This window comes from Lepidothrix coronata, unplaced genomic scaffold (genome assembly GCF_001604755.1).
Source record: "Lepidothrix coronata isolate B3197 unplaced genomic scaffold, Lepidothrix_coronata-1.0 Scaffold329, whole genome shotgun sequence".
Classification (NCBI taxonomy): Eukaryota; Metazoa; Chordata; class Aves; order Passeriformes; family Pipridae; genus Lepidothrix; species Lepidothrix coronata.
Window position 1 is genome coordinate 156,191 of NW_016690509.1, and position 11,793 is coordinate 167,983.

The 11,793-nt window shown below is 48.5% G+C and overlaps 1 protein-coding gene across 2 annotated transcripts in view; it reads right to left on the reverse strand.

Annotated features, from left to right (window-relative positions):
• Positions 1 to 10,309, reverse strand: part of PTDSS2 (phosphatidylserine synthase 2) — a 32,229-nt gene extending 21,920 nt beyond the window's left edge. Inside the window, exons 1-2 of one of the 2 annotated variants that reach the window (XM_017838260.1) lie at positions 10,149 to 10,309; positions 3,417 to 3,518 (exon numbers count right to left, since the gene is read on the reverse strand). In XM_017838260.1, coding sequence (XP_017693749.1) covers positions 3,417 to 3,518; positions 10,149 to 10,159 — 113 coding nt within the window. In that variant the 5' untranslated portion in view covers positions 10,160 to 10,309. Of the gene's footprint in view, positions 1 to 3,416; positions 3,519 to 4,861; positions 4,992 to 10,148 lie in introns of those variants that run through there. The other variant, XM_017838261.1, reaches the window with a different exon arrangement.
• Positions 10,310 to 11,793: the final 1,484 nt, after the last annotated feature.

Genomic DNA, 11,793 nt, shown 5'->3' on the forward strand with positions numbered 1-11,793 from the left:
GCAGCTTCACTGGTACAAACAAGCTCTTGTTTGTGCTAAGAGTCGATTCAGAGGCACGGGACAATGAAGCCTGTCTGTGAGGAGCTGTGTAAGGTCCTTTGTCCTGGCTCCCACTCCCTTGTCCCCTCCTGGGCTGGAGCCACGCTGGCAACAGCTGGTACGAGCCACAAGCCCTGGAAAACGGGCACATGGAGGTCTGGTCCCTTTGGTACCTCAATTCCTCTGTGGGAGTTCAGCCCCAGCAGCTGGAGATCACCCACGAGCAAACCCACAGATCCCTGGATGCGTCCCCGTGGAAAGCAGGGATTGCCAAAAACTACATAGAGACATTTCACGGCTTGAAATTCAACTTACAACCCCGGAGCACACAGGTGCTTTGAAACCTGAATGTGTTTTATATGGGAAAAAGGTGTTTTTAAACCTGAATGTGTTTTATATGGGGGGGAAAAAAAAAAATCCATTTTTTTCCCCAGGATGCCTTGCTCAGCATTCAAAATATTTGGGAGCTGTGGATTTCTTCCACAGCCATGGTGTGCAAAAGAGGTGCTGAGTGTTCATTTGGCTCCTCTCTGAGGTGGAGCTCAGTCCTGTCCCTCCCAAGTGCTTGAACAGAGGACAAGGGGGCAGTTGTCAGTCAGGATGGGCTATTCCAAGGAACTGGGGGGAATAAAAGTCCCATGGATCAGACAGCTCTGCAGCACAACACCTCTCTGCCTAACAAAGGAAATGTTCCACTGTCCTTACAACAGAGGCAGCTTAATCACACATATAACAGGATCACGTGTGGGATCCTAATGAACTCCTGATTAGATCTACATATAAAAGATTTCCATAAACCTTACCATTAAAAGAAATAATCCACCTCTAATTGTTTAATTGCCCTGGTCTGCTGCAGGAAGGAAAATGTCCCTGGGACGTCAGACAGATGCAAACACAAATCTCAGCTACAGACACCACACCCCATGAGCTCAGAGGTCCCTGCCCTCACGTGGGTTTTGTCCATCACTTCTCCTGTGACTTATTCCATGACACCACCACTCATCCTGCTCCTGTCAGTGACCGGATGGAGCACTTTTATAGGGTAAGATAATCCTGATTTTACAGGGGAGAAGGTGGGAGCCTCACATGACTCCAGTCTGGGAAACTGGAGTTTAGTGCCAGCAAATTTGGGAACTTCACCTCAATTTACTGCTCTGAGCACCTTCTGCACCTCAGCCAGAGCATGGAAACAAAGGAGGCTGGAGTGCTTGGAAGTGTGTACTTCGGATCTGCACCTACCCCCAGACACTGCTCCACTGTCAGTGTGCAGGAGGTGGAAATAAAACCCCATGACAGCTTCAGACCCTGCTCAGTGGTGCCAAAACCACTCCTGGTCATTAGGCAGCAAGTGTTCCCATGAAGTACCAGCACACAGGGACAGCCTCGTGCTGGCCAGGATTTGAAATCAAAACACAGCTCAGCATCAGGACTGACAAAGATCTCGGGCTGGGATAAGGGGTTTTGAGTTATGGAAGCAAAAATAAAAATTCTGTGAAAATTGGGGCTGTGGATATACTTATGCACGCTGTGACCATCTCATCCCGCTCTGAAATGCCTGCTTTTGTTCAGATATACACTTAAATATATCTTTTTCTTGTTCAGATTTACACTTAAAGAGCCAGGAACACTCTGAGAGCAGCAGGCTCCCAGATGCTGGAGAAGGGAAGGGACAGGGATTGAGCTGGAATCCTTCACGTAGGATGGTGCTAAACTTGTTGCAGCACCTCAGAGAGCTCAGTAAAGAGGCTCATAGAGGGATTGGGGCTGTCCTGTGCAGGGCCAGGAGATGGACTTTGATCCTTGTGAGTCCCTTCCAGCTCTGGATATTCCATGATTCAACTGAGACCAGAGTTCCCTGAAAATGGGCTCGGCACAAGGAGCGTGTGGAACAGCACAGCCACGTCCACCCCTTCCAGGAATCAGGGCCAAGGCAGCAGGTAAAGCCTGGGAAAGGCCCACAGGACTCGTGGTTATGCCTGCACTGATCTTTAGCTTGGAAAAAGGGACAATCTGGTCAGGTTAACTACTCTTGGAGCTTGAATGGCTGACAACAGCCTAAGGGAGCAGCACGAGCGGGAACACAGATGTATAAAACATGGAATATTTGGAAGACCGTGCCCAATCCTCAGGATGCTGCTTTTCAAGGATTTTTTTTTGTGACAGCCGGAATTCCACGGCCAGAGCAGCAGAAGTGACCCAAGCCCATCTGCTGCCCCTTCCCTGGGATGATGCTGTAGGTTGATTTTAACAACCGGGCACGTCATTCCCCTCACGGAAAAGGCAGAAAACAACTTGTGTTTCCCGAGAGAAAGGTTCACCTGCTGGCTAATCTTCCCTGGGTTTGTTTTGATTAAGGCAGTGAAGGCTCTAAGCTCAATAATAAGATATTCCACTGAGTCACCTCAGCTCTGTATTACTCCCTGAGGATGTGTTATCACTTCTCCTTCAGCTTTTCCCCTTCCCAGCTTCCAACGGCCATTCCAGAGCATGTCACGCCTCCAAGCCTGGACTCCCTCATTTAGAAGGGGGAATAAAATGGCATCTGTTCACACAGAAGCCTTCCAGAACCTTTCCCAGCCCTGGACAGCTTCCAACTTGTTCCATTTCATCCCCACATGTAAAATCCCAGCACTCGGGTGGGCACAGGGTGAGTTCCACCAGCCCTGAACAACCAGGATTATCTCAGGAAATATCCCAACTCCTGCATCTCCAGGACAACAAACGTTATATCCTGAGTCACCTCAGAAATGTACAAAAATAGGAGGAAACCCTTTTAATGGCAAGAGGAAAAAAAAACTGTTATATTTAAGAAACCAGACTGGAAGAAAACAATGATTTTCACATTTCCAGCAAGGATGCTTTGCAGTATATTTTTAAAACACACCTAGCTTTTTAAAACACCACTTTTCTACATGCTATTTCTTCCCTACTGTAGCGAAAAAGAGGAGAAATTCAACCACACTGAATCAGTTTAAACTGCAGTAGAAACAGACCACACGCATAAGACTCATCTCATCCTTGTTTCCCTTTGGGCTCATGGCAATTTTCAACAACAAACAGTGATCTGTGCTGAAATCCTGAACATCATTTTAAAAAAAAAAAGGCGCTCGAGTCAGAGAAATTTAGTCATTTAGAAACGATGGTTATTTTAAGGAAAGGTTATTTTAAGGGAGGGGTTTTTAAACCCCACCACACGACGGCCACGGGCGCGACAGTGACACTAAACTGCTTAGAAATTACACTCAGTGGTCAGCACCAGAGGAGCTTACGGCCTTATGATTGGGTTTGTAACTTTGTAAGGGTCCAGGCACTTCAGTGAGGGGAGTGCAGAGGTTCCAAAAACGCGCCTGAGAACCCCCCCCTGCTCGGTTATTTACCTCTTGGTGTTGTAGGCTGTGTCCTGGGGAGTCTCCTCCAGCAAGGTCACGTAGCCCAGCGCACACGTGAGGATGAACAGGACTGTTAAGGTGTGAGCTCTCCTAAAATCCAGAAGAGAGAACACTGGCATCAAAAAGCAGAAAGACTCACATCTCCCCCCCCCCGCCAGTGCAGCCTCAGGAGGTCAAATGCACAGAGAACAGTCAGGAATACTGAGGTTTTCTGTATTGTACAGCACAGGGGGCTGAATTTACAGCATGTAAACTGCATGTGAACTGCAGCAGCAACTTTGAAAACAACAGCACTGGATCTAAACACCTCCAGGTCTCTCCTCTGGTTTGGCAGGTCCGTACCTGACAGTGCTGCTCTGTTTCACAGCCTACTCATAAAAACTGCAGCAGAGTGAACAGACCCTTAAGACTAACCAAATTCACGTGGGAATCACACAACAAAAACCAGTCATTTAAAAAAAAAAAATTATTTAAAAATCTCTAAAGAAGAACAGCTGCCACTGTAAGAATTCCAGTGCTGCCTCGAGATGCCTGATTTCCAGGGATTCCTGCAGTTTCAGTGCACTGAGCACAAGGGGTTTGTGTAGGAACAGCCTCGTCAGCAAAGCTGGGTGGTTATTCCACACCAGTAAAACATCCCCATCCATAGGTTTATATGGATTTTGGCAAAGCACTCAAGAAGAAATTCTTCTGGCACAGGTTGCCCAGGGAAGCTGTGGCTGCCCCATCCCTGGAAGAGTCCAAGGCCAGGTTTGGACAGGGCTTGGAGCAACCTGGGCTGGTGGAAGGTGTCCCTGCCCTTGGCAGGGGTTGGAACTGGATGAACTTTAAGGTCCCTTCCCACCCAAACCATTCCAGGATGACACACACCCCCTACACCCACCGATCACCACACAGTGAGTGTTCTTAAAACATCCAAATATTCTTCCATATAAAGTTAAAAATTCCCTTCCTAATGAGAAGCCATTCATTGTTTTCAGTGGGAAACATCTCCAGTCATAGATGAGAAGCCTGGGCATGTAAACATGATAAAGGCTTGAGTTCTGGCTTAAAGGACCACAAGATCTGTTATCACAAAGGATTAAAACAACCCAGGTATATAGAAGAAGCTCGGAAAGGAGAAAAAGTGTGAAAGAAGGTGCCTGTATGTGGCATATTTGGCTCTATTTCCGTTTTCTTTATATTTTATAACCGCAGCTCACATTCCCTTTCCATGTCACTGCCAACAGACCAAGCTGTACAGCTGGTACATTCAAGCTGTGCAGACAAAGCCGGGATCACCGGGAATTTCCAAGCCATCCATCGACTTACCTTCAACCAACCCCCCCAGCAACCCACCCAAAACTGCTCTGCAAGTCAAAGAAAGGCTGATTTCGAGTGAAAATTCCACCCTAACCCAAACACCCCAGCCACTCTCACACCCTGGAAAATACCTCATAAGCAGACACAGTCCTCTTCCTCCACTGCTCAAGGAGAGCTTGGCATTGAACACTATCCTTCCCGAGGGCACGGAATAACCAGCTCCGGGACCAAAAAAAAAAAAGGCAAGGATCCACAAGCGTTTTCACAATTAGCAAGGACTCAACTGGGTGTGAAAACCCAGGCAGGAAAGGTTTTGGAGCCGTGAGCTCCTGCTTGGCAGCTGCATCTTCCCAGGTGCCGGGACAGGTGATTCAGCCATGGAACACTCCCGTGACGTGATGCCTGTCCTGGATCCTGCAGGAGCTGGAAAACTGAACACCCTCCTCTCCCAGGAGGCAGGACAGCAGGGACTGGAACTCACGCTCCAATCACACCACACTCTGCTTTTATATAGGTGTATAATTGACATAAAACGCTTGTATTTTGATCAGCAAAGAGGTTACGTTAACTCAAGGTTATTTTTATATTTTATATGCCTTGTTTTACTGCTTATTTTTGAAACTCGTGTCTAAGAGGCTACAAAAATAAACCTGGAAACGCTGTCTCACACCTTACCCATTTCACCACCTGAACACCTACACAAAATCAGTTCTTTCTCCAACGTGCTGAGTGTCGCACAAATTGCCAAAAAAAAATCAGTTATTACATGTCCTCACGTGGATAAACACCTTGAGAAACTCCTCTACCAGCACAAGGATGATCTAGTTCCATTCCTTGCCTGTGGCACAGAGAAGGGTTGGTGCTGGGGAGCCTCATTTTCCCCGTTTCCCAGCTATTTTTGGTGCCACAGCCATCAGTCTGAAACCCAACCAGCTGCCCCCGTTTAGGGAGAAACAAGAGGCTGAACTCCAGCTGCAGCCAGATCCCCTTGCAGCAGGTTTTCAAGGTGGTTGGTCAGTCATGGAAGGGTGCTTTCAGCACAAGAAATCCAGGATTGAAAGACTTTTGGAGATGGGGTTTGTCTCCTGGGAAGAGCAAGTTGGCAGCTCTGACAGAGAGCTGTGAGCAGCGACACAGCGATGAGAGCCCCACATAAACCTACCTCAGAGGGGGAAAAGCACGGAAATACAGAGGCACACCACGTCTCCCCACAGCCTGGGAGGTAAAAAAAACCAAAAAAATAAAACAAAAAGGAGCAGCACGTGGAAGTGCTCGTCCCAGCGAAGCCAGGATGGATTTCACGGCACAAAGGGATTGTTTTCATCTCCGCACACGCTGTACAATAACACACCGGAGGAAGACAAGCTGAGAACATCCCAGCGAGGTAAGCACGGCAGGAATTACGTGGAAAGGCTTATGTTCTCCTGGCCTGGAGCCCGGGAGGCTGAAAAGAGCTGAGCTGGCCAGACCGGGAATCTTCCCCTCGGGATTACGCGGGAGTTCGGGCAACACGCGTGAGGCAAAGGGGGCACAAACTGCAGCCAGTTCTAGGAGGTTTCACGTCCAGAACTCTGCACACAAAAATATGTAAAGGCCAGGGAGAGGATTTACAACAAACACCGAAGTTCTAAAAAGCTGGAAAATAAGGTAGCTTAGTTTTCTGCCTTTCGTTGCTGCATATGTGTCTCTTTCCCACTCAAAAAATTGGGACATGGAAGCGAAATAAATAAGGTTGGTTTTTACAAAATCCACTTGCCCTGCTCATTCAAACACCCAGCAAGAGCAACTTCAGCAGCAGCAGCAGCCAAAACACCTCTCCCCACACCGCTGCTCACAAAAAAAAAAGTGGGTTTTCTTTCCCCGGTTAATGGGATTAAGTTTGATCCCAACTTCTCTTTTTCATGCTAAGTCACTCTCCTGTCACACCGAGAAACTGCAAGGAAATGACTATCAGCGCCTTTGTTTTCCAAATGAAGCCCGTGACACCTAAGAAAATGGTTTAAATACCTCTTTTTTGGGGGGAGATTGGGGCAGACCCCTGGATGGAAAGGGGGGAGCAACACCCCGTTGGCCTCGTTCAATCTCCCACAAAGTAAAATCAGCTTGAGCAGGGGCCGCACCCTTGTTATCCACTGCTTGTTTGTCACAAATGATGCAACAACTCCATTAAACACAACAACAATCACTGGAACGCAATGCAAAGAATTTATTTATTAATATTTTGGTCGGTTCTCTTAAGTGGAACGAAATTCCGAAGGAGAGCCAGTCTAGTTTGCCCCTTGGGTTTAAAAAGTTTCCTTAATTGCTGCTGCTGGAGAAAGAATCTGTCAGCAAACTCAATTAGTCCCATCAGCAACTTTTTCATTATTTATTTCTTCATTCCAAATGATGACGGTCATAAAAGCATATCTGAGAGAGGTTTTTTTTTTAAAATGGATGTCAGAGCTCTCTGTTACCCTCCACGAACCAACACAATCAGCTGGGAATTCTAAGAAAATATGGCAAACAGCAGAACAAACCCATCCCTCCAACAGCAGCAGAGGGTTTGTGTGAAGAATAAGACACAGGCAAACACACCAGTTTTAAACCAACCCATATTTTGACATGCAAAATTAAGATCACGATTGAAACTGTTGGGATAGAGAGAGTGTCTGGAAACCTTCGACAGAAATCCAACCACACAAACATCCCTGTTGGTTTTAAGCTGCAGGTTGCAGTTTTAAAACCTGTTTCAACTCTCAGAGTTAACAAAACAGTCCCTATTCTTAGAGCAGCCGCACGTCTTGGGCGCATCCACGAAGTCACACGACGCCGATTGAATTTCCCTGCGGACTCGGGACACTCCAAAATAGCACCGGGCATTTTCCTTGCCCCGAGCCAGCGCCTCTCCTCAAACAAACCCAGGGACAGGGACCTCCAGAGAACCAGGACCACGGGACAACAGCAAAGCTCTGGCAAATCAGGCGTTTTCCTTCTAATCAGGAGGAAGGACCGAGGTCTCCGACATTTCCGAAGTCCTACAGAGCCCAGAAGTTCCCCAAATGCTCCAATTTCAATTACTGAGCATTTTCATATTTAAACCTATAGAAATCTGTGTTCCAGGTGTTAGTTTAGAGCAGTTCCACTGGGACAGGTGACCAGGAATTACAGGTAACACACTTTAAGCACATTTTTTCCCCTTAAAACTTCGGGAGCACGTTTACAAAAAAAGCACAATACAGAAAATTACCGCCCAGGTGGGGCATTAAACTCTCACAGGCTCTCTGCACAAAGATATCCCATCTGCACTTCCAGCTCACTTGGCAGAACCACACAACCCTATCCTTTCGGGAAAGGGCAGTGCCATTCCCATAAAACCCAATTCCCAGGACAAAGCTCCCCTCATCCACAACCAGCTGGCGAACACGGCTTAGTGGGATTGCACAAGGCCGGGATGTCCCAGCTTCCCTGGCCCTGCCAGCAGATTCCCACAGGCTGGAAAAGCACGGCTGGGTGACCCAGGGCTCTGGAGCAACGTTCCCCTGCTCCAGACAAGCAGCGTGCTCCGGCGTGGTGAATCCCGAGCAGGCAGCTCGGCACACATGGAATCCCAAAACCATGGAAACCCAAAAGCATGGAAAAATCCACACAATGTTCAGTTCCCAGCAAGCTCAAGGAATGCTGTCTTGGAAGTGCCACAGCCAGCCTCCAGGAGAAGGAGAAGAAGCCTCCCTGCCTGCCTCAGGATCTTCTGTCTCCCTAATCTCTCTTCCGGATAAATCCCCACCTCTTCCTCCAGACCTGCCCTTAGCAAATCCTGAGAGGTGTTTTCACAGATAAGAACAATCTCCATAAGGAATGTTTTGGTTTGAACGCCAATCCCATCCTTCCAAAACCAGCTGGTTTGCCCACACACACCCTCGTTTCCAAGGCCATCTGGGAAGACTCTCACAACACCGAATAAACCGAGAGGAACACGCCGGCAGAGGCTGCCTCTTCCTTGGCTGCAAATTCCATGCTCTGTGCACCAAACAGGCTGAAATAATTCCCACAAACACTGTGTTAGCCCAAAGGATCACTGCCATTCCCTCTTTTTGCCTTCTTTTCCTATTTATTTTAACTTCCTGAGCTCCACAGATCTCTGCTGCCACACCACACAACCTTAGGAACATCACACCTGTGTGAGGGCAATATGGAATTATTAACGTGAGAGACAAAAAAAACCTCATCCATAATCAAGAGGTGACGTTAAACCAATCAAATCCAAATTAAAGTAAGGCTCAGGAAAAGCAATTAACCCACAGAGTCACAGCGTGGTGGCAAAGGCACATCTGGCACCTCCCAGCATCCTCAAATCACGACTGGGTGGGTGTTTTCCTGGAAAGACCTGCTTTTGTTGAAAATAAGTTATGAAATATATACAGAAGTCAAGATAACACAGACATTTTAGGAGAAAAATCATACACAGTGTCCAACTGCGTGATCCCTTCATCTAAATGATTCCTTCCCTTGGCATTTACTAGCAGCAAAAGGAGCTGCCAGGCCACACTGTGACTGAGCAAGTTCCCCCAGCAGAGTATTTTCCAGCCCCAAGTCGTTTATGTGGAATAAGAACAGAGATATTAGCACACAACTGGTTTTCCAAAGTCTCAAACAGATCTGAAGAGCAGGAAGCCAGCTAGGAAGCTCCACCTTTCCCAGTGATCACATTTATAGCAGGAAAATCACCTCTGCAAACTGAACTGCTCCAGGAATGATTTCTGACTCTGTTTACAGGTCCCAAATCCTTTAATTCTTCCAAACAGAGCAAGCCACGGGGGTAACCTTATCCCTAACTTCTGGACTTCGAAGAGAAGGTACATTCCATACTTTTCCAAAGTCAGAGCATCCTCACAAATTCCCCTTTCCTGTAGCCACCTCCACCTCACGAGAAGAGTCCCAAGGGTCACAGGAAGAAAATAATTTCTCTGGATAATCTTTATACTTGTACACTTTAAGAACTGAGTCATTGCCAAAGGATACTCTGTCACGCACAGGGCAAAAGGAACACCAGGAAAAGCCCTGGGACTTTTCCAAGTGTTTAAACTCCTGCCTGCCAGCAAAAGTTACTAGGTAGGGAAAAGAAAAATCGGATAAACAGGGAAGTTAAGGAACAACTCAACACACTTGTCCCTGCTGCCCTCCTGGAAGGGACCACCCGACACAGGGAAGCTCCTGAGAGAACAAGGCACATCCAGATTTCCAAATGAACAACCCACATGGACACACTGGCTGCATTACAGCATTTATCCTGGGATGACAGACAGCCCTGCCACCACCACGGACAGGTGCAACGAGGTGAGATTCTACAGCAAAAAAAAAAAAATCAGCATTCTAACGCCTCACGAAACACCTGGCAAGAGCCACCTGAAGTAGAGAGTAAGGAAAGGACACTTTTACCCATTTTCCATTTATGGGATGGCGCCAGGACCCAGCGATTCACTCGGCCTACACGTGCTGTGCTCTCCAGGGAAGGTCCTCTTGTCCCCAAGCCCACGATGTGCCTCGGCTACACCCGCCTGTCGGGGTTCTGCAGAGATCCCGCTGGGGTCCAGCAGCATCCCAGTGCTCCTTTGCAGCTTGCACTGGCAGGAATGTCACCTACTTCATCGGGATCAACACCCTCGGTGCCGCTGCTGCCCAGACTGGCAGGGTGAGAGCCAAGTGCCCTCCCCTCCCGCTCCTCCATGACAGGCTCCAGCCAAATCCCATCGCCCTCAGCTCGTATTCCAAAGGAGCCTCTGCAGTGTCAGCTTGGTTCCCTCCACCAAAAAGGACGTGTGTTCAGCACAAGCAGAAAACCCGTGGACCCTCACGCGTGCGTGCAGAGGGGATTTGTGGAACGACTCCAGCAAGGACGGGATTTAGGAGCACTTTTCCAGGTACAAACACACCACTTCCTGCAAGGACTGAACGCAAGGACAAAAAGCTGGTTTTCTCTGCTGGCCCAACACCGTCAGCTGTGGGTTTCTGCACCCGTTTTATGGGCCAAGACACACGAAAACACAACAGGACTGGGGCACAGCAACTTCGGCTGTCTGCCAGGATTACTGGGAAGAACATGGATGGAAAAAGCCTCTTCCAAGACTGAGGGAGGGGGGAGAAGGAGGTGGGGTTCACATAAACAATGCTGACAGCTGGAATCAAGCAGAAATGTTTGCCTGCAGACAGCGGGCTCCCAGGGTGTTGGAAAACACCTCCAGAGCACTCACCGAGTGGGATATGGGGAAGCTCTAAGGGTCCTGCTCCTGGAGGGGCTGGGACCAGGATTGGGAAAGGAGGTGACATGACCTAAAGCCAGCCCCATTAAATTGCCAGGAAAACACCCTTAGCCCATTCCAGCACCAGTACCAGCTAAGCCAGAGCAACGTGAACAGCGGATAACGGGCAGTAACTCCTTTAATTTCCCCTGCCAGACACCCCCCCCCATATCCCATACTTCAGGCTCCCATAGATACCCCATTTCTCAGTGCCCCCCCTCTATAACTCATTCCTCAGCCCCCCATATCTAACTCTCCAGCCTCCCCTATCCTATTCCTGTGTCCTCCTCATATCCCATTGCTCAGTCCCCTCTATCCCATTCCTCAGTGTCCACCAGCCAATATCCCACTCCCCAGACCCTCTCTATACTATTCCTCAGTGTCCCCTCCATATCCTATTGTCCAGCCCCCCTCTATCCTATTCCTCAGTGTCCTCCATCCTTCAGATCCCCCATATCCCATTCCTCAGTCCTCCCCCTCTATCCCATTCCTCAGTGTCCACCAGCCAATATCCCACTCCCCAGACCCTCTCTATACTATTCCTCAGTGTCCCCTCCATATCCTATTGTCCAGCCCCCCTCTATCCTATTCCTCAGTGTCCTCCATCCTTCAGATCCCCCATATCCCATTCCTCAGTGTCCCCCAGCCAATATCCCACTCCCCAGACCCTCTCTATACTATTCCTCAGTGTCCCCTCCATATCCTATTGTCCAGCCCCCCGCCATCCTATTCCTCAGTGTCCTCCATCCTTCAGATCCCCCATATCCCATTCCTCAGTGTCCCCC